Source organism: Schistocerca americana, chromosome 8 (genome assembly GCF_021461395.2).
Source record: "Schistocerca americana isolate TAMUIC-IGC-003095 chromosome 8, iqSchAmer2.1, whole genome shotgun sequence".
NCBI classification, from domain to species: Eukaryota; Metazoa; Arthropoda; class Insecta; order Orthoptera; family Acrididae; genus Schistocerca; species Schistocerca americana.
Window position 1 is genome coordinate 275,672,587 of NC_060126.1, and position 23,683 is coordinate 275,696,269.

The 23,683-nt window shown below is 41.2% G+C and overlaps 2 protein-coding genes across 6 annotated transcripts in view; one reads left to right on the forward strand and one right to left on the reverse strand.

Annotated features, from left to right (window-relative positions):
* LOC124545829 (PDZ and LIM domain protein 3) overlaps positions 1-6,942 on the forward strand; it is a 437,938-nt gene extending 430,996 nt beyond the window's left edge. For all 5 annotated transcript variants that reach the window (XM_047124780.1, XM_047124781.1, XM_047124782.1 and 2 more), the window contains one exon: positions 6,252-6,942. In XM_047124780.1, coding sequence (XP_046980736.1) covers positions 6,252-6,344 — 93 coding nt within the window. In that variant the 3' untranslated portion in view covers positions 6,345-6,942. The remainder of the gene's footprint in view (positions 1-6,251) is intronic.
* Positions 6,752-23,683, reverse strand: part of LOC124545824 (isovaleryl-CoA dehydrogenase, mitochondrial) — a 63,308-nt gene continuing 46,376 nt past the window's right edge. Inside the window, exons 7-8 of the mRNA XM_047124777.1 lie at positions 23,269-23,437; positions 6,752-7,425 (exon numbers count right to left, since the gene is read on the reverse strand). Coding sequence (XP_046980733.1) covers positions 7,292-7,425; positions 23,269-23,437 — 303 coding nt within the window. The 3' untranslated portion in view covers positions 6,752-7,291. The remainder of the gene's footprint in view (positions 7,426-23,268; positions 23,438-23,683) is intronic.

Consider the following 23,683-nt stretch of genomic DNA (forward strand, 5'->3'; position numbering starts at 1 on the left):
CAGATATGCCCTTTATGCTCCACAGCAAGGCAAATACAGCTGGAGCCCTTGCACAGTCTAACAGAATTTTCTGAGCAGTGGAAGGAAAGACTGCAGACAGCATGTGTGGACTCAAGTGGGTCCTACTTTAAAAGCAACATCCAATAACTGAACATACACTGTTGTGCAGAACTTGGTATAAAAGTAATTATAGTAGGATGTGTCACTTGCCAAGTAAAATAACTTGAAACAACTTGGACCATACATAGAAAGAGTAGCTATATTATTGTACAGAAGGTAACAAAGACATTTGCAATGAGAAGGATAAAAAAGACACTTTTATTTAAAGACAATAAATACACTGAAGTCATTCATAATTTACAATGGTCCCCTGGACATTACGCAAGATAAATAAATGTAAATTTCGTGTGACTAGGGCCTCCTGTTGGGCAGACCATTCACCGGGTGCAAGTCTTTTGATTTGATGCTACTTAGGCAAATTGCGTAATGATGGGGATGAAATAATGATGATTAGGACAACACAACACACAGCCCCTGAGCGGAGAAAATCTCCGACCCAGCCGGGAATCGAACCCGGGCCCTTAGGATTGACATTCTGTCATGCTGACCACTCAGCTACTGGGGGCGGATGTTACAAAAGATGTGACATGTTTCTTAATAGGGTCTGTGATCACAAGGGATGACAATGTATGCTCTGCAACATGTTCTCACGCCGGCCACAAGGTTGGTAAGGAGTTCTTGTGGTGAGATGTTCCATTGCTCCATCAGCACGGTTGACAACTGCTAGATGGTTGTTGGTGCATGTGGATGTTGATGTGCTGCAGTGCATCTTCTAAAAACATCCCACACATGCTCAATGGAATTTAAGTCAGGAGCAAATAGGCAAACCAGTCTATTCACTGAATATTCTCTCATTCCAGGAACTCGTGCACCTGCACACTTCGATGTGAGCATGCACTGTCATCCGTAAAAATGAAGCCAGTGTCATAATTACATTGGCCAGTGAGTGTACTGTGTTCAAAGATTTGGGAGTCAGTACACTCATGCAACGTTATGCCCATCCGCAACGAAACACCAGGAAATTATGATGTTCAACAATGTCACCAGATGCATTACACATTCCTGCCTGTCACCGTATGAAGGTCATAATGCACCCAGGAACTATGCTGAGCATTATCATTTTGGTGGTCCAGGTGTTATGGTGTGGGGGAGACATAATGTTGTATGTGTGCACTGACCCTCAAATCTTTGAATGTGCACCAGTCAATGTTATTGCAACGCTGTACTCCTCCTCAATGTGCATCTTTTCAGGGGTTCATTCAGACTGACTTAATTTTTATCGATGAAAATGCACAACCGCATCAACTGTGTAGGTGCATGAGCTCTTGGAATAAGAGGATATTTGGTGAATGTACTGCCATACCTGTTTCCCTGACTTAAGCCCCTTCAAGCACGTGTTGGATGTGTTGCAGACACATACTGCAGCATGTCCACATGCACCATCAATCATCTAGCAGTTGTCAACAGTGCTGTTGGAGGAATGGAACACCCAAACACAGCTTACCTACATTGTGGCCAACATGGAAGTAGCTGGAAGTCGTGCATTACTGTCCACTGTGATCACACAAATCCACCCTTTTGTAATGCTCAGGGTACCATCGTAAATCGCAGTAACTTCAGTGTAATTATTGTCTTTCAATAAAAGTGTCATTTCTGTTCATCCCATTGCTTATTTCTTTCAGTTACCTACTGTACTATACTATACTATAGCTTTCGAATGAAATGATAATTAAATGGACACCTTAGCTGCAAACAGGCATTGATGTACTTTATTAGGGACATGTTGAAAATGTCTGCCCCGATCGGGACTCGAACCCGGGATCTCCTGTTTACATGGCAGACACTCTAGCCATCTGAACCACCAAGGGCACAGAGGATAGTGTGCCTGCAAGGACTTATCCCTTGCACGCTCCCTGTGAGCCCCACATTCCCAACATGTCCACACCACAACATTCGTAGCGCACCTAATACACTCCTGGAAATTGAAATAAGAACACCGTGAATTCATTGTCCCAGGAAGGGGAAACTTTATTGACACATTCCTGGGGTCAGATACATCACATGATCACATTGACAGAACCACAGGCACATAGACACAGGCAACAGAGCATGCACAATGTCGGCACTAGTACAGTGTATATCCACCTATCGCAGCAATGCAGGCTGCTATTCTCCCATGGAGACGATCGTAGAGATGCTGGATGTAGTCCTGTGGAACGGCTTGCCATGCCATTTCCACCTGGCGCCTCAGTTGGACCAGCGTTCGTGCTGGACGTGCAGACCGCGTGAGACGACGCTTCATCCAGTCCCAAACATGCTCAATGGGGGACAGATCCGGAGATCTTGTTGGCCAGGGTAGTTGACTTACACCTTCTAGAGCACGTTGGGTGGCACGGGATACATGCGGACGTGCATTGTCCTGTTGGAACAGCAAGTTCCCTTGCCGGTCTAGGAATCGTAGAACGATGGGTTCGATGACGGTTTGGATGTACCGTGCACTATTCAGTGTCCCCTCGACGATCACCAGTGGTGTACGGCCAGTGTAGGAGATCGCTCCCCACACCATGATGCCGGGTGTTGGCCCTGTGTGCCTCGGTCGTATGCAGTCCTGATTGTGGTGCTCACCTGCACGGCGCCAAACACGCATACGACCATCATTGGCACCAAGGCAGAAGCGACTCTCATCGCTGAAGACGACACGTCTCCATTCGTCCCTCCATTCACGCCTGTTGCGACACCACTGGAGGCGGGCTGCACGATGTTGGGGCGTGAGCGGAAGACGGCCTAACGGTGTGCGGGACCGTAGCCCAGCTTCATGGAGACGGTTGCGAATGGTCCTCGCCGATATCCCAGGAGCAATAGTGTCCCTAATTTGCTGGGAAGTGGCGGTGCGGTCCCCTACGGCACTGCGTAGGATCCTACGGTCTTGGCGTGCATCCGTGCGTCGCTGCGGTCCGGTCCCAGGTCGACGGGCACGTGCACCTTCCGCCGACCACTGGCGACAACATCGATGTACTGTGGAGACCTCACGCCCCACGTGTTGAGCAATTCGGCGGTACGTCCACCCGGCCTCCCGCATGCCCACTATACGCCCTCGCTCAAAGTCCGTCAACTGCACATACGGTTCACGTCCACGCTGTCGCGGCATGCTACCAGTGTTAAAGACTGCGATGGAGCTCCGTATGCCACGGCAAACTGGCTGATACTGACGGCGGCGGTGCACAAATGCTGCGCAGCTAGCGCCATTCGACGGCCAACACCGCGGTTCCTGGTGTGTCCGCTGTGCTGTGCGTGTGATCATTGCTTGTACAGCCCTCTCGCAGTGTCCGGAGCAAGTATGGTGGGTCTGACACACCGGTGTCAATGTGTTCTTTTTTCCATTTCCAGGAGTGTAGATATACATGAAGTACTTCAACACCTGTTTGCAGCTAGGGTGTCCATTTAATTATCATTTCATTTCTAGCAAAGCTGCATGGTCATCAACAGTAACTGTTCTTTCGGGAACAGATACTACCGTCATATATACTATAGCTTTCATAGAGCAGTGTTACGTTGACAGTGACACACAATACAAAAGTTGCTCTCATCCTTAATTTTTGCACACCAGCATATTAGACAGGCACACAAATTAGCTGCAAAAATCCAATTTTCTGAGGCAGTCTTTATATACAACAATCTTCCAGTTCAGAACAAGAACAAAAATTAGTAAACTACCTATTCACTGCCTCAGAGTTGATCAGTTTTGATGAGGATTTTTCATAGCATCAAGAAGTGGTTTGAGATCAAGGAAAAGTCAAGCAATAAGACATCTTGACTAACAGCCTCATTTATTTTGTGACAATACAGATTTATTTTAGCTATCTGACAAAGCCCCTTCACACATGGCCACTGCTGTCTCTAAGAACATTATAGACTCACTGAAGCAAGAGTGATCTTGGTTGCAGTGCCTGGTAGGAGGTATGGAAGAGTTGAGGGGTGGAGAAGGGGACGAATAGCAGGACAGGAGTGTGTGAAGATACAGTAATGCTGCTTGTGGTAGTGTACAGACAGAGACATGGCAGTGGCAGGATGGTGGACTGCTAGATGCTACATTGTGAGACTTGGGTTGTGGAGGGAGGGGGGGGGGGGGGGGGGGGGGAGAGAATAGGAGAGACACAGAAAGGAATATACAGGTGAGAGGGGGGAGGGGCATTTGAAGGCATGTGTGAGGCTAGGATGCAAGCACAGAAGGGAACAGAGGAAAGTGGAGGACACAGACAAGTGGTGTTATGGAAATCGAGGGAACGTTCTCATCTGCACACTTCAGAATAACTGGCATTGATACGAAGGATCCAGATGGCATGGGCTGTGAAGAAGCCATGGAAGTCAAATAGGTCATGTTGCATTTGGCATGCTTGGCAACTACATGGACTCTATCCACAATTTGACAGTGACCTATCATGCAGACAGACAGCCTGTTAGTGGTCATGCTCTGGTAAATTGCTGCATAGAGGTTGAACTTAAGTTGGTAGTAGTGGGAGGATGTATGGGAGAAGTTCTGCATCTACGTCTTTTACAGGGATGTGAGCCATGGGACAAGGGGTTGGGAGCAGGGGTAGAATAAGGACAGATAAGGATATTGCACAGGTTGGGTGGGTGATGGAATACCACTTTCAAAGGGGTAGGGAGGATATTTCTCATTTCAGGGCACAATCTGAGGTTGACAAAGCCCCAGTGGAGAACATGATACAGTTGTTCCAGTCCTGGGTGGGATTGAGTCACAAAGGGTTGCTCGTTTGCAGCTGATCATTGGGCATTAGGGGGATGCTTGGAGACTGGGTAGACAATGTGCTGGATATCTTGTTTCTGGATAAGGTGGAGAGGATAATTTCAGTCTTCAAATGCCTCGGTTAGCAAGATCCTCACTATATTTGGAGATGAATTTTTCATCACTCCAGATACGTTGACCACAGGGGCCTAGGCTGCATGCTAGGAGCATCGTGATGTGGATTGGGTGCAAGCTGTCAAAATGGTGGTATTGTTGGCCATTTGTAGGTTAGGTGCGATGGACGTACTGATGGAGACATCCAAGTGGCAGATTTGTCTTCAAAAGAGAACTAATTATGGGTTAAGATATATTGGCCATGGTGACCAGGAAGAAGGTTGTGTGTTTGAAGTCAATTGGATTATGGGAAAGGCAGGTTCAGCAATGGCAAGTTCAGCATTGGAGGTGCCAATATAGAGGGAGGAGGAACTGACCGTGACAAACAGGGCATTGGGTGGTGAATGGACAGGAAATATGGAGAGTTGTTAAAGGAAATGGTTAGTGTCCTTAATTTAGGAGGGTACGTTATGGGTAATCGGCTGAATATGGTGTGCAACAACTGCAGAAATTCTCTCTAAAAGGAGACAGTACCCAGCCTTAATTTAGTACCCTGAGGTTCTGGGGGAGACCAAGGGATTTGAGAAGGGACTTGTTCCACCACTGGTAAAACATGTTTCATTACAAGTAGACCAGCAATTTTAACAATGTATGTCATATAATGCTCAAAATATGACATCCTCCTGCTTCTTACATCAGCATAACAGCTACCAAACTGTCTGTAAGGTTGCTTTGGCACAGTGTGAGGTCTCTTCATTTAATACACGTCACCACCAAATGTGTCTGCTTGCTTTTGTGTCATTTGACTGCCTGTCACACAAAATAAGGTTCACACACCAGTACTGACAGAACTACAATTTTGACAGAAATCTGTCTTTTCTTACATTTTAGTAATCACATCCATTTAATACTCATATCTATTCATACATTGCTCCTATTTATGAATCAGTAGATGTGTGTGACTTATCTGGAACATGTGCCCTTGATTTGAGACCACTTATTCTCTCGATGGAAACTGATTTAGTTTCCTGGCACCCAAGATGCTGAGGTGCCATCAACTGCAAGGCTTCAAGTCACCAAAAATTCCTTAAAACTTTAAAACATTTAGACTCCATAATAATGTGGTGGTGGTGGTAACCAGATTACTGTTGATATAAGTGTAACTGATATTTTCCACTGCTAAAAATTGATCAGTGAAATTGTCCCGACTGTGTGGTATTCCTGTTTGCAAAAAATTTGCTTCGCATGTACATTATTTATAATGCTCTTCAACATCTCACAAATGATAATACTATTAATGAATTAATTAGTTGATCTATCACTTTTGCAGGTCAACTCTCTTGGCAATTATGAAGAAACAATACAACAAAGTGGAAGCTTCAAGAGATTGATGTACCAGGTCTTGGGACAGTCAGACTTTTAACTGCAATATTGTAAGATACAAATTAAGTGAAATCCATTCTGTGCACATCAGTTTAACTCAAAACATAAATGACACTGTGCGACAACCACAGAGATTTCACATCAATGAAAATATCCTTCTTTTTATATAAAGCCATTGTGTTCAAATATTTGATATGGCTAGATTTAGACTTGCCTACATAACCAATCTGTGTTGTGGTCCTCAGCACTAAACTATCCCGCCTGCACATATGTCAATGAGTGTACATTCTAGTCAGTAAATGAGGGGGAAAATGCTATGCACATATGCTAGTATTTCTCAATATGTGAGTAATCATATCTGGCATATACCTGTTGGGAGAGAGGTCAGTCTGGCTTGGATATGAGGAATGGAAACAGTAAAGAAGTGGAGCAATGAGACACATCTGATCTTTTTCTGGATGAATGATATATTTTTGTTTATTGAGTGAGCTGAAACTATAATCAATGTCTGTATAAAAATATGAACTGTGAAAATAGTTTTAACGCAGTGGAATGTTTTGCTTATAAATCTGTACTGGTCAGCTTTGTATATCCTGCCACAAAATAGTTTCCGTTAATAAATTTCTGTTCTGTTTTAATAATTGTTTTCTTGAGTCTCGTAACCACAGTTGGATATTCAAATATATCACTTAGCTATTTCATAACAATGGCCTGATCTTTGAAATCTTTCTCCATGATTTATCATCTGAATTATATACATTTTTCTCTTTCTATATAATTATGTAAACTTTCCAACATATATTTTTCTTAAAACAATAGCCATAAGTAAAGAGAAGCTTTTTATGGTTCCATATATCACAACTTATTGTCAAGATACAGTAAATGATAAAAATATACATGGCATATAAAATAAATTTGTACAAATTCTTAATTGAAAAACCACCACAGATAAAAAGCACAATCTGATATGGTTATACGGCTTGTCTGTTATTTGTATTCAGCATTGATAGCTCTGCCAATCACAAGTTTTCTGATTTCAGTAGTGCCCGCTCCTATCTCATACAGCTTTGCATCCCTCAGAAGACGGCCAGTTGGATAGTCATTTATATATCCATTTCCACCTGCAGCAGCATGAAAATTAATCATCACACTGGAATTTTAACAACAGCATTATACAAGCTACTTGTACACTTTCTGTAGATGTTACAATAAAATGAAGATACAAAAGACCCCTTCCTTTCATAAGATATGACAATTACCAGTTTGGAGAGACCACGATTGAAAAATATTCTTTTCTTATTTTATTACACTTGGTGAAACCATTGGTTTTGTTTTTATAGTGACTCATTTCAGCTGTGATCAACAGCCATCTTCAGATTAATAATATTCATCTTATCCAATTACAACAATACATTCAACTCTGTTATGAGGCTTATTATGGTGCAACACTGATGAAAAGATAAGATGGACAAGGTAAAAATTAAACCAGTATTCGTTGTCAGGTCTAATAAAAGACGAAACAAGGAACTGTGCCTTATTAGAGAGCAGGAAGCACGACTGTGCTACCTTTCAAATTCCTTCACATTTTGTCAATCTGTAAACTGAAGAGCGAACAGGAAGATCCCCACTCTCTCGACCCAAATATATCACATATAGTATCTACTGACTGCGGCCAAAGCTTATACTCGTGCTTCCACATTACAACTCTGAAATCAGTGGCTATGCAGCATGCAGACATTCCTAGAGAGCGAGTTTATTTTTCATTAAAAGCACGAACACTATACAGAATACAGAAACAGCAACTATTGCAAGAAATGTGCACAAACAGTGCCTACATAAATCTTCACATGTTGCATTACATATTGATGGAAAGCTTATTTCACAGTGTTCCTGTACAGTATGTGTAGTGTTTTTTTTTTAGGAAGATCATTTCCCCCACCACAAGTAATTTAAAGACAGTATTCCCAGAACAACTGGACAGAATGTGGAAAACAAATTTGAAGAGTTACTGAGGAATATTGCCTAGACACGTATTACGGAAAGACTTTAATCCTAGTGGGAATCTAGCACTTTCTGCAGAGAATTTTCCATACTGTCCATTACTCCTCTGTTAATATCTATGGGGTAAAGAGTATCTGTGCAATCTCTTTATCGTACACTATTCTAATAAAACCTGTGTTGAACTTAATGCTCCATCTGAATCAGGAATTTGATCATCTTATTCTTTTTACTAATTTATCAGACATTTATCACATTACATATTTTTCTTTGTCCACCTTATTTCATAAGTGAGACACTTGGATGTGAAGCAATTACAATTATATAACTTTTCTGGATTACTATCATCCAACTATTATATACAGTTTTACCTGCTTAAGCACATTTAAAGAAATAACTTTCAAAATTAATAAGACACATATATGAGGCAAACAACAAGTTTAATAGTAAATGACAAAAAAAGTTAATAATGAAAAATCATCTAACACATTGGAACAAGATAAAGAATATTACATTTGCCTTAAACAAAACAATAGAGTGCAGGGAAATCATTCTACATTTGATGCTTTAGATGCCACAATAACTAGAAAGAAATATGCTAAGGGTCAGACCAAGAAATTCATGACAACTAAACAAACTGCTACAAGAGTTTGTTGAACGTCTCCATAACAATCCTGCACTGACTAAGTGATCATGTGGCAAAAACTGGTGGACCTTCTTCCTCTGTTGTACTGATCCAGTTCGGTAAGGGTCATCTTCTTAAAAGCTTTTAGTAAGCCACTTTTTTAGTGGATGAATTACATTTTCTTAATATTCTCCCAACGTATCTCAGCTTGCCATCAACTTCTCCTACAATTTGCTTCAAGTGGTCATTCCACTTCACGTTGCCCCACATTGTTATGTTTAGGTATCTCAAGGTAGTTACTGTTTTCAGTGATTTGTCACCAATAGTGTAACTGAAAAGTATTGGATCTCTTCTACAGGTCCTCCTGCAGTTCACTAAATGGGACACTTCCTTGGAGTGCACTCAAAGCTGTTTTACATCTGTCAGTTTCTTGTTCTGTTAATAGTCTTTGACCTGATATTCCATATCTCATCGATGAACGTAGCGAGCTGTTTTGCAATGCCTGTCTGCAGTACCTACGCAGACTTTGCTTAAGAAAAATTTTGTCTGTCAAAAATGTCCTAATGCATGAGCATATAACTTGCTCCAGAATTCAACATTTTGATGTCAGCAATAGAGTGTACAATTATGTGTATCTGTCTGACGACCCATTTTGGAAACAGAAATGATTTGTGCTTTTTTCCCCCAATTGCCTATAGTAAACTGACAGGAGAAGAGGAAAGAGTTCTTGCACATAATCTCTGTAGAATCTCACAGGTGTCTCATTCTGTCAAGAACACTTTCCATTTTCAAGTGACTTTAGTTGATTTTCCTTTCCACAATTTCAGACAACCGTCAGTATTTCAGCCTTCTCTTAATCGTCATCTGCTTTCGTGTCTGTGTGGTCACAGAATGACTGAACAGATGATTTTTATCTGCTTATGAACCTTCCGTACAACCAGAACTACTTAGAATTTTGCCCACACTACATAGAGAAATTTTACTTCTGAATTCATTGACTGCTTCTCGCATTGTTGTTTTTACATTCCTTTTGTTTTTGTCCAGCTTCTGTTTGTCAACTAGGCTTTGACGTAACTTAAATTTGTAACGAGGCTCTCTTTCCTTTTGTAGCGACTTCCTAACATCACTCTCACAATTCTCCAAGTTCTCTCTGAAATGATCTCTCATTATATACTTTGAGGCAGATGGTCTATAAAAGCAACTTATTACTATGTTTGACCCACCTTTGATGATTAAATATGCCCAAAGTATTTCACTTTTTGAATCTGTAATAAACCGAACAGACAGTATAGAGTTCTTTATGGCAATAAATTTGTCATAATTAGTGGCAATTTGTCTATGCTTGCGACATACATTCAAATTTTAATTTAGAATTTGCTGCTATTTACTTCTAGTTTCAGCCCACTTTCTCTTCCTCCTACAGGTTGTCCCACATAAAAGCAGTACACATCATCTCTAGTCCAACTGCTTATGAAGTGGCAACACTGTCTCAAAACTGTATTTTACTGGAAAGTTGAGTGCAGCTGTGTGTTTGGGCATCAGTTATTGTGAGAAGCTCGTATTGCTAAGTTGTTACAGAAACACGAAGACAGCCTGCTATCGAAAAACGAATTGATATTGTGGTGTGTTATATAAAGACATGCTCCATGAAAGAATGCAGAGAAATGTTTCAAGCGAGGTATACTGGTAGGAAACTCATCACGACCAGTTCTATTCAAGATATGCAAAAGAAATGGAAGGCTGTAGGACCTGTTCAGAATAAGCAGTGGAATAGATGACCAACAGTCACATCCCCTGAATCTACAGACAGAATTTGCATCAACATTATAAGTCCCTGCAAGTTGGTTTTGGTAAGCAGCTTATTGTAGCAGGTTGGTACCTCTCATACATCATGTCATTGTGTACTAAAAGGTATGAAATTAAAAGCCTATTATGTGAGTATCCTAAAGAGTTGAAATTTGAGGATCAGGAATTCATTATTGTAACTGGCTATTAATATCTAGTACTAATGTTACTTGAACTCTTGCCAACAAAAGTATGGTCCACATCACCAACATGTTCTCTGAAAAGAAAGACCTGCCAGTAGAGATCTCTGGTCACCAAGATCTCTGGACTTAACATTGTGTTATTTTTATTTATGAGCACACCAAAAAGGCAAAGTGTATGCTGACAATCCTCACACAACAGACAATCTTAAATGGAACATTAGTAGATTAATGGACAACAACATGCCTGCAGAGTTACAGTGTGTTGCTGGTGATGTCATCACACGATGTCAGCGATGCCTGGACGCCCAAACCCACCACTCCCAGCATCTCTCACAAACAGGTAATAAGCTTTTTTTTTTTTAACAGTAATATTATCTATTCTTTTTTGGTTAGTTTATTGTTAGTTGAATCACGGGTGTGAGGCGTACCAGTTTTACATGGGGCATCCTGTACTATGTGGTAATTGTTGCCGTCTGGTGTTCCTTTTACCTTAAAAACCCCACTCCATACGCACACCACACATAGTCTGTCATCAAAGTAGCTGCTTACTTTGTGTATTGCACACCTGACCTATTGGGTGAGTTCTTCAATTCTCCACCTCAAAGAGGTCCAGACGTTTACATTCAAAATTGTCACAGAATCATCTGAGCCTCTGGTTTAGACCTTCCAAACCAGAGAACCACAGTCAACTCTCGAATATGGTGCTCCAGTAAGGCTCCTTCCACCCTGCCTGTGAAGCTATCTATCTTCACCAATCCAGTCAACTGTTTCAAGAAACCACGCACGGCCTCAGGACAAGCTACGGTTTGCAGATACTTACACCTAGCATACACAGCAGCTACTGACAGTCTCCTCCATATCTCAGTGAGGTCTCCAGGCAAATATCTAAACTGCATACTGACCTCCCTTCCTGAGCTGTGTGCTATTTCTCTTAGCAGCTCCGTTACCCACCTAACACTAGGCTTCCAATGACCTACATGCCCACTATCCATGCTCGTCTGGACTTGGCTGGAAAACTGGTCACAGCCCTAACAGGCAAAATGTCTTTTGCTGATCCAGATGTGTTGTCATACCTGCATGTCATAATTTGTGGTTAGTCATAAGGGGGCTGTGATAAAGCCAGTTTCTACATCATTCACCTTCCTTCTAGAAACACTTGAAACCACCAATGTCCACCACTCACTGCTGGATAGATAGCAATCAATTCACCTTGTGTCAACAAGCACATACCCTATTATGCAACACTAAAATAAATCCCAAAATAAGTTACTAACCAAAGCAGTCAAGGACTAATTAAGAAAGAACAAGAAGACTGCAACAATAAACAAACTTATTCAACTGTGGAACTGTAGGTGGAGTCAATTTAAACTGCCAAAATTGCAATGCACATAAAATATGTTTGTAAAATATGTTTGTAAAATACACAGACTCTTAGAAAAAAAAAATAAAACAACTACAAACTGTTACTGTTTACTTCTTGTCAGTACTTAAGATAACTGCTACACAGTCGAGCATTGGAGGGAGTGTCGTTGGTACACATTTGTCCGTGGACACAGTATGGCTGTGGCAGCAACAGCAAGGTGTTTCCATTCTGAATACATTCACATGCTGCCCATTAACAAACAGTACTTGATTGTTTAGGAGGCTGGCAATAAGCCTGCCACTTTTTTGCTCACTTTTGTTACTGGTTCAGGACGTTTTGTCACGTAAAATAACCAAGCAACAATGAAAACTAAAAACAATTATCAAGATACTGCCACAAGCATTGCCTACAACTGGCAGCTGCGATAGCGGAAAGATACGACAATGGTGGATACAACAGAAAGTGTGACGAAATTCATTCTCTGATTGGTTGTTATGGTAGCTGCACTGTAAACAATCACTTTGTTATTCTGATCCTGATACAAACTAAATGGTAAATGTGAATAAGTACTACTGCTGCCTGCATTGCTGCTAAGAATTCCTCCCTGCTTTACAACGCACAACTCTATAACTGAACACAATGTTGTCTACTCTTAGCAAGGAACCTTGGTGCATCAAAAGTTTGGAGTATTTAACATTCTACAGCCCCATGTTACCACATGTAATCCGCAATCCTACATTTTTTGGTGACATCTTAGTCAATAAACTTTCTGTATGTTCAGGCTCCCTATATTTTTGTTTGCTGTCTGTCTGTAAGTATCATTGTTAAAGGCTTGATTTAACATTTAAATACTTCTGTTGATCCTTTGACTCTTTCAAAACAAAACTTTGCGCAAACATTAGCATAAATCTGCAGTGCAGGGAGAACACAAAGATAAAATTTTTAGTGAAAACCATTACATTCATTTATCAACATGCCCCATGTCCCATGTGAATGAGTAACTACTTGCTATGACCTATGCTACGTAAAAATTCACAGAATCCAATTGGCATACAATAGGTAAGTTAAACTCCCCATCAGACACCTGCATCATCTCATTACGACAGCTGCATCATCTCATTAAGACAAGATTTTATAAAGAATGAATACCAAAATCATGAACCCTGTCAACACCAACCACTGCTAGCAAGAAGGGAAGGAGCAGATTATGCAAAGAAACACTAATAATACAGAAGATGCTTTGTAAATAAAAGCAAAATGCATCTGGTGTAATTCTTTTTAATTAGATTGCAGTCAGCTCTCGACAGATAACACCTAATAACCAAAATCTTTGCTCATGTCATGAAAGCACAAAGGGATCGTCCATTATTCATGCAGACAGTTTCTACTGTTGTCATGTAATGGTATACCTATAGCACAAACTAACAGGACAGCAATTTTGTTCAGTATGGTTGTCACACACTATGATTTTGTTCATCAGCAAAGCAATTAAGGGTGAAATCATGACTGTATAGGAAAAAGCTGTTTAAATGTGGGCCCCAACATTAGGGGGCCCTCTCTGAGAAGATTCCTGAGCAAATCTTTGTGACCAACATGACAACTCATACAGCATTTACAGCTAGTCAATGAGGTCACACATGACGGGCTAAACATGACACATTTCAACGTAATGCATCCTTTCACTTGTCACCACAGACTGAAAAAGGAGCAGTGAAAAGTTTGCAGAAATGATATATAGTAAAGGGAACAGCTCATTGAGTAGATGGAGTGTTAAGACGTCGTAAGGCACATACTAGAGTGCCAGCACAACGTAGTAACCATACTAAGCAAAATAAAAATAAAGAAAAGGGGTGCAGGCAGAATATTGCACAGTTTTATGAAGAACTACTAATAGCTGTATCACATCACACAACATACAGTAGTGGTGAAGAATGTTTTCAAAAGTTATTCAAAATCTTCCTTGATAATACACACTTTATTATGCCCAAGCAACTGCGGCCTTTCAATTAAGTTTAGGCCACAAAATCTATTGCATCCAATATTATGAAATAATTGGTGTAGGCATTGTGCACAACTGCAGCAGTAGCAACTACTTTATTATTATGATCATTCCTCCCTAGACAGATGGGCACCAACAAAATATTTTCACATTCTGAGAAGAAAACAGACGATTGAAATTTCATGAGAAGATCCTGTTGCAACGAAAAATGCCTTTGTTTTAATGACTTCCATCCCAATTCACGTATCATATCTGTGGCACTCTCTCCCCTATTTCACAATAGCACAAAATGAGTGTGCTCCTTTGAACTTTTTTTTATGTCCTCATCAATCCTATCTGATGTGGATCCCACCCAACACAGCAACACTCCAAAATAATGCATACAAGTAAAGTGTAGGCAGGCTCTTTAGTGGAAATGTTACATTTTCTCACTGTTCTGCCAACAAATTGTAGTCTTTGGTTTGCTTTGCCCATAGCATTATCTATGTGATCATTCTAAGTTAAGTTATTCGTAATTGTAATTCCTAAGTATTTAGTTGAATTCACAATTTTTAGAATTGTGAGATTTATTGTGTAACTGAAATCTAGCACATTCTTTTTAGTACTCAAGTAGATGACTTCACACTTCTCATTATTTAGAGTCAATTGCCACTTTTCACTTCATACAGATATCTTGTCTAAATCATCTGGTGATTTTATAGATAGTAAATGACAGCATAATCTGCAAATAATATGAGTGCTACTGAGATTCTCTCCTTAATCATTTCTGTAGATCAGGAACAGCAGACGGCCTACAACACTTCCTTGGAGAATGCCAGATATTATTTCTGTTTTACTCTATAACTTTCCGTCAATTACTATGAACTGTGACCTCTCTGGCAGGAAGTCACAGTACCAGTCACACAATTCGATTAGAAGTTGCTTGTGACATAAGCTGTCAAGTGCCTTCTGGAAATCTAAAAAGATGGAATCAATATGACATCCCCCGTCAATAGCACTCACTACTTCATGAGAAGAAAGAGCCAGTTGTGTTCCACAAGAACAAAATTTTCTACATACATGTTTGCTGTTTGTCAATAAACCATTTCCTTTAAGATAACTCATAATGTTAGAACACAGTACGTGTTATAAAATCCTACTGTGAATCAATGTTAGCAATATGGCCCTGTAATTTGTCAGATTATTCCTATTTCCTTTCCTGGGTATTGGTGTGATTTGTGACACTTTCCAGTCTTTAGGTACGTATCTTTCAGTGAGGGATTGGCTGTATATTTTTGTTAAACATGGAGCTATTTTATAAACATACTCAGAGGAACCTGATCAGTATACACTGAGGACCAGAGGGCTTGCCTTTATTAAGTGATTTAAGCTGCTTTGTTACATAAAGGATACCTACTTCTAAGTTACTCATGTTGGCAATTGTTATCGGTTCAAATTCTGGAATATTTGCTTCGTCTTCTGTGGTGAAGGAATTTCAGAAAAACTCTGCTTTAGTGGCACTGTCATCAGTAAGATCACCATTGTTATCATGCAGTGGAGATGACTGTCTTCCCACTGGTGTACTTTACATACGACCAGAATCTCTTTGGATTTTCTGCCACATTTCAAGACAGAGTTTCATTGTGGGAAATATTAAAAACATCTTGCATTGAAGTTATACATTTCAAGCTTGTGTAAAACTTCGCCAATCTTTACAGTTTTGCGTTCTTTTAAATTTGATATGATTTTTTTGTTGCTTCTGCAACAGTGCTCTGACAACATGGGATCAATACCATTTCTTATTAATTTATTTTATATATACACTATGTGATCAAAAGTATCCAGACACCTAGCTGAAAATGACTTACAAGTTCATGGTGCCCTCGATCGGTAATGCTGGAATTCAGTATGGAGTTGACCCACCCTTAGCCTTGATGACAGCTTCCACTCTTACAGTCATACATTCAGTCAGGTGCTGGAAGGTTTGTTGGGGAACGGCAGCCCATTTTTCATGGAGTGCTGCACTGAGAAGAGGTACCTGTGTCTGTCGGTGAGGCCTGGCATGAAGCCAGCATTCCAAAACATCCCAAAGGTGTTCTATAGGATTCAGGTCAGGACTCTGTGCAGGCCAGTCCTTTATAGGGATGTTATTGTCATGAACCACTCCATCACAGGCTGTGCATTATGAACAGGTGCTCAATCATGTTGAAAGATGCAATTGCCACCCCGAATTGCTCTTCAGCAGTGGGATGCAAGAAGGTGCTTAAAACATCAATGTAGGCCTGTTCTGTGGTAGTGCCATGTAAAACAACAAGGGGTACAAGCCCCCTCCATGAAAAACATGACCACAGCATAACAAAACCGCCTCCGAATTTTATTGTCGGCACTACTCATGCTGGCAAATGGCATCCACTGGACAAAGGTCTCTGTCAGTCAACAGACAGGGTCGGCCTGTATGCTTTTGTGCTGTGTGTGTCCCTTCACATTTGCACTTCACTTTCACATGGTAAACAGTGGACCTAGGGATATTTAGGAGTGTGGAAATCTTGCATACAGACATATGACAAGTGACACCCGATCACTTGACCACGTTCGAAGTCCGTAAGTTCTGTGGAGCGCCCCATTTTGCTCTCTCACAATATCTAATGACTACTGAGGTTGCTGATATGGAGTACCTGGCAGTGGGTGGCAGCACAATGCAGCTAATATGAAAAACGTATGGTTTTGGGGGTGTCTGGATACTTTTGATCACATAGTGTATCTCTCAACAGCTATTGATACTATTTCTTGAATTTAAACCACATCTGATCTAAGCTTACATATTAAGGTTGGAAGGTGTGGAGACAGTCTCTCAGAAAGGCCTCAAGAGTATCTTTATCTGCTTTTTTAATAGATGTATTGTGTGTTTATTTTTGGGGGTTTGAATGTTATGGCATTAAATCTAGATACAACAGCTTTGTGGTCACTAATCCCTGTATCCATCATGATGCTCAATATCCACACAGGATTATTTGTCGCTAAGAAATCAAGTATGTTTTGACAAACATTTACCCTTTCAGTGGGTTCCTGAACTAATTGTCCAAAATTTTCTTAGAACACATTCAGAACATTTTCAGACAAAAATTTATTCCTACCTCTGACTTTAAACAGGTATTTTCACCAGCATATTGAGGGCAGATTGATGTCACCACCAACTGTATGAGTGGGGTACCTAATTCACATGAGACCCAAGTTCTCTTTGAACTGCTCAGCAACTGTATCATCTGAGTTTTGGCAGGGGAAAGGGGGGGGGGGGGGTCGATACAAGAAACCAATTATTAATTTATACCGGTTGTCAAGTATAACTTTTACCCATACTAGCTCACAAGAAGTATCAACTTCGATTTCACTACAAGGTAAACTGCTCCTGACAGCAATAAACACTCCACCACAAACTGTATTTAATCAATCATTTCTGAACACAGTTAACTCCTTTGTAAAAATTTTGGCTGAACTTATTTCCGGCTTAGCTAGCTTCCCATACCTATAACTATTTGAGTTTCAGTGCTTTCTATTAGTGTTGTAGCTCTGGTTCTTTTCCAACAAGGCTATGACAATTTACCACTACAATACGAACTGTATGATGTAGAACAATAACCGATACAAGTTAACAGACGGTGATTTTGTTTAACACATGATTGCTTTTCAACTTGTGCCCACCTTCTGATGGTTTACATTCAGGTACATGTTTCCATACTCAGTATTAAGAAACAACTGTTTAAATAAAAAACAAATAACGTGATGAAGACTAAACAGACACAAATGAAACATTCGGAAGTGGCTAAGTGACAGGTGTTGTAAAATTATCATAACTCAGCATATAGCAGAGATGTGCATCGCATATGCACACAACAAAAGACTCTCACAATTAAAGCTTTCAGCCATTAAGGCCTTCATCAACAATACACACACACACACACACGACTCGCGCGCACACACACACACACACGACTCGCGCGCACACACACACACGACTCGCGCGCACACACACACACACACGACTCGCGCGCGCACACACACACACGACTCGCGCGCACACACACACACACGACTCGCGCGCGCGCACACACACACACACACACACACACACACACACACACACACGACTCGCGCACACACACACACACACACACACACACACACACGACTCGCGCACACACACACACACACACACACGACTCGCGCACACACACACACACACACACACGACTCGCGCACACACACACACACACACACACACACACGACTCGCGCGCACACACACACGACTCGCGCGCACACACACACGACTCGCGCGCACACACACACGACTCGCGCGCACACACACACACACGACTCTCTCACACACACACGACTCTCTCACACACACACGACTCTCTCACACACACACGACTCTCTCACACACACACACGACTCTCTCACACACACACACACACGACTCTCTCACACACACACGACTCTCTCACACACACACGACTCACACACACGACTCACACACACGACTCACACACACGACTCACACACACGACTCACACACACGACTCACACACACGACTCACACACACGACTCACACACACGACTCACACACACGACTCTCACACACGACTCTCACACACGACTCTCACACACGACTCTCACACACGACTCTCACACACGACTCTCACACACGACTCTCACACACGACTCTCACACACGACTCTCACACACGACTCTCACACACGACTGCAGTCCTAGGCAACTGAAACCACACTGGAAGTAGCAGCACGAGTGGATGATGGGAGTGGGGACTGGGTGGGGGTAAGGAGGAGGCTGGAGCGGGGAGGGGGAGGGATAGTATGGTGGGGGTGGCAGACAGTGAATTGCTGCAGGTTAGACGGAGGGCAGGGGGGAGGTGGAGAAGGATGGGGGGGGGGGGGGGGTAGTGGAAAAGGGGAGAAATAAAGAGACTGGGTGTGGTGGTGGAAAAACAGCTGTGTAGTGCTGGAAGGGGAACAAAGAAGGGGCTCAATGGGTGAGGACAGTGCCTAACGAAGTTTGGTTAGTCACTGTCCACACTCATTCAGCCCTTTCCCTGCTGCTCCCAGTGTGGTTTCAGTTGCCTGAGACTGCAATTGTGTGTGATTTGCATTTGTGTGTGTGTGTGTGTGTGTGTGTGTGTGTGTGTGTGTGTGTGTGTGGTTGTTGTTGACAAATGCCTTAATGGCCAAAAGATTTAATTGTGGGAGTCTTTTTGTTGTTGTGCCTATCTGTGACTCAGCATCTACGCTATATAGTGAGTAGCAACTTTCCTTCTCATAATATTTTACATTTTATTCTGGATTTTCCATTGTTTGATTAAAATAACATCATACTTGCATAAAGCTGGTGTATCCATATTGTTTTCACAGTACATTAACAACTTTTTTACAAAAATATTTAATTTTTTGCATTTTAATTGTATATTAGCCACCATGTTAATTATTGGTGCTTCCATATTATGTGTTTGATAAAGTAGTGGCACTTCAGATGCACACACACATTCACAATGTGTTTACTTTTGACAAACGGAGGTTATGGTCAAAGAGTTTAAGTCAAAGAAGTACAGATATGTTACACATACAGCTACATAACATGTTACAAATTATGAAAATGAAGTGAGAGTGTGAGTGAGTGTGTGAGAGTGTGTGTGTGTTCAAAAAGCTGCTAGTTGCGGGGGGCCATGAATTACAGTTTTTTTTATTTTTAAAATACAGGGTGTACATAAAGTTCGGAAACACTTTCACTTATTTATTGCACAAGAACTAAACATTGAACAGATGTCATACATATTGCATTTTGAAAAGAAACTCACAGTTTTTTTTACAAACACTTGATAAGCAAACCATGAGTGACCCCGCAGACGTCAATACCATACCCGTCCCAGCAAGGCATCGTTGACTGTGCCAGTCGCTTCCGTATTATCTCCCGGAACTCTGTTACATCACGTGGTAGAGGCGGTACATACACCAGATCTTTAATGCGTACCCACAGAAAAAGTCTCACAGAGTGAGATCTGGTAATCAGGGATGCAATTTCATGAAACAGTTGTCCCCTTCTGTAGCATGGCCAATCCATCGATGCGGCAGCTCCTTGTTCAGTGCACCAGCTCCAGTTTGAATGGTTTCATAGACAGCTTCCATCACAGGACTTTCCACACTGTCATTGGAGCCATTTTGAGTTCACGGGATGCACGATGCACCGATTTCATTGGACTCACGAGTGTCTCTTGTATGCGCTCCACATTCACTTCACTCACACTGGCACGTCTGCTTCTCTTCACCACGCACAAGCAACCTGTCGTAGCGAATTTGTTGTGCCAATGATAAACGGCCTTCCTTGTTGGTGGCTTCTTACTGTACTTGGTTCTAAACATCCATTGAACAGCTGTAGCACACTTGTTTTTGTCAAACTCCAACACACTGAAAGATCGCTCTGCACCTGAACGTGCCACGTTTGCGACTAGTGCTGACTATTGGCAAATTACCAAACTATGCTGTGGCGGTATACATGACGGGGAAAAAACTTTCCGGGTTTTTCTTCAAAATGATATATGTATGATATCTGTATAATGTTTGGTTCTTGTGCAATAAATAACTGAAAGTGTTCCCGGACTTTATGTACACCCTGTATTTCATTAGAGATGTGTAGAAATGATTTGTTTGCAAGATCTACTTGTTCATCGAGAATTAGATGTGGGGATTTGTAGCTATGGATATAAATTTCAAGCTCTTCAAGAACACTCATTTTCTTTTCTTTGCAAACAGTGTGTAGCATCTGTAGGTTGACTTTAATGGATGTGGCCGAGCGGTCATATTCTTTTAGATGTGTTACAAAAGTAGATTTATCAAAATTATTGAGCCAGGAGGCATCCATGTGTTCCTGATTTCTTGTAGCGAAACTTCTTCCTATCTGGCTTATGTAGAATTGTGGGCAATTGTCCACAAATGTTTGCAATGCCTGATTTGCTGTGACACTGACTGTCTGTCCTGTTGCAATGAATGATGTGTTAATGTAGCTTAGTGTTACTACTGATGGATATTTGAATACCACTGTTACATTAAAGGATAGCTATTTGGTTTGAAATTTTTCATTTACATGGGATGCGAGTAAGTGTGTGTGTGTGTGTGTGTGTGTGTGTGTGTGTTGTAGTGAATCTGATTTAGGAACGGGTACACACTTTCCTTTTGTTGTGTAGTTTATAAGTTATACCTGGATTGTATCCATCTCTGTCTGCAGTTTGTTTCATAATGTTACTTTCTTTTTGCTCATCAAGAGAACAGAGTGGGACTTTGGGTACATGATTAAGTGTAGATCTGAAGAATACCATTTTATATTGTATTGGGTGATAGGATAAATTGTTTATGGCAGTTTTTTGAAAACACACACACACACACACACACACACACACACACACACAAGAGAGAGAGAGAGAGAGAGAGAGAGAGAGAGAGAGAGAGAGAGAGAGAGAGAGAGTCTACTTCACCTCATGACAGTGTGGTTCAACAACTGTTATAACAATTTCATTTTCATAATTTGTAATATGTTATGTAGCTTCATGTGTAACATTCTGTACTTCTTCGACTTAAGCTCTTTGACCATAACCTCTGGTTTTTTTTTAAGTGGAAGCACATTGTGAATGCATGTGTGTCTGAAGTTGCCAACATCTAAAGTACCACTACTTTACCAAAGACATAATATGGATGCACAAACAATTAACCTGGTGACTAATGTACAGTTAATATAGAAAGAAAGTAAATATTTTTGTACAAAAATGTGATAAATGTAATACGAAAACAATATGGATATACCAGCTTAATGTATGATAATATTTTCCAACACATCACACAGTCACTTCCAAATGTTTCATTTGTGTCTGTTTAGTCATCATCACATTATTTGTTAAACAGTGATCTTCGGCACTGAGTATGGAAACACAAGCCCAAAACCAGTTGTGTGTTAAATAAAATCATCTTCTGTTGTGATTGGTAGCCATTCTTATTAAACACCCTATAAAGGAGCAGTCATAGAAATCAACAGTCTCCATTGTCAATAAAATACATTTAATAGTGATTATTTATGGGTCTACTTTGCTGTGTTTGTCTGCACCCCTTTTAGACTGCCATGCTTTCTGTAGTTTCCAAAGACCCTCTAACTTGAAAAACCTTCAAGTCTCCTCCACACACCCACGTAACCACATCCTGTGTGTAATGGACTCCCCCCACCTATTAAGCAGAACCCAGAAACTCACCACCCTATGGTGCAAGTCGAGCATCTGCAGCTTAAATGGCCACAGAACCGCCTGTGCCTCTAATTCAGACCCTCCACTTGGCTCTGTACCAAAGGACCACAGTTGGTTCTGTCAATGGTGCTACAGATGGCAAGCTCTGCCTTTACTTGGCAAACAAGACTGGCAGTCTTTACTGCTTCTGCTAGCTGCCCAAAACCAGAGATGACCTCTCCTGATCCAAAGTGACAAATGTCATTAGTTCTGACAATAGCCACGATCTGCAGTTGGTTGCTCCCTGTGCTCTTCATGGCATCTGGAAGTGCCCTTTCAATGTTTGAAACGACTTCTTTTGGGCTGCACAAGGAGCACACACTGGATTCTTTCCTGTCATGGGCAGCCACATCCCAAAGAGACCTCATTATGTGCCCAACACTGGAGCTCCCAACTACCAGTAAACCCACCCTCTGAGAATGTGCAGTCCTTGCGAGCTGAGAGGCTTCCTCTAGAACTTCACCTGGATCAAGGACTTCATCAGCCACAGATAGCACATGAAACGTGTTTATCAGATGAACTAGGGTGGCCCTCCCACTGTAGAGAAAGAGTATCAAAAATATGTAACTACAGACTTTGCTCCCTTTCTTTTTTGTGATTAAATGTAGGAAATTAATTAATAATCCCAGTAAATGTCTGCATAGGTACAGAATTGGACCACACTGTCTAACACTTACCAAGACACTGAATTGCATCAAGTGCAACACGTGTACCAGCTTCACTGCAGTAGAGAATTACACCAGCACAATCTTTTCTGTTGACACTGCCACTATCGCAAGCGCGAGCCACATTGTACACGTAACTGCGACAGGCACTGAGGGAAGTATACATGTCTGCAATCTTGGCCTGTATGATCAAGAAAACAAACACTTGAGACACTTTCTCCACAATGTAACCTTAAAAAAATGTTTTTTGAAAATGTAATCTTTCTAAAATTTACCATAATTACAATGTCATAACAATCACATTAAACCAAATTAGTTTTAAACATGCAACAGAAATTGTCATGTGCAGGAGATTATGTTTCATAAACTATTCACTACAACAATATATTCATCTTTCAATGGTACAATTCACAAAAGTCTCCAAACA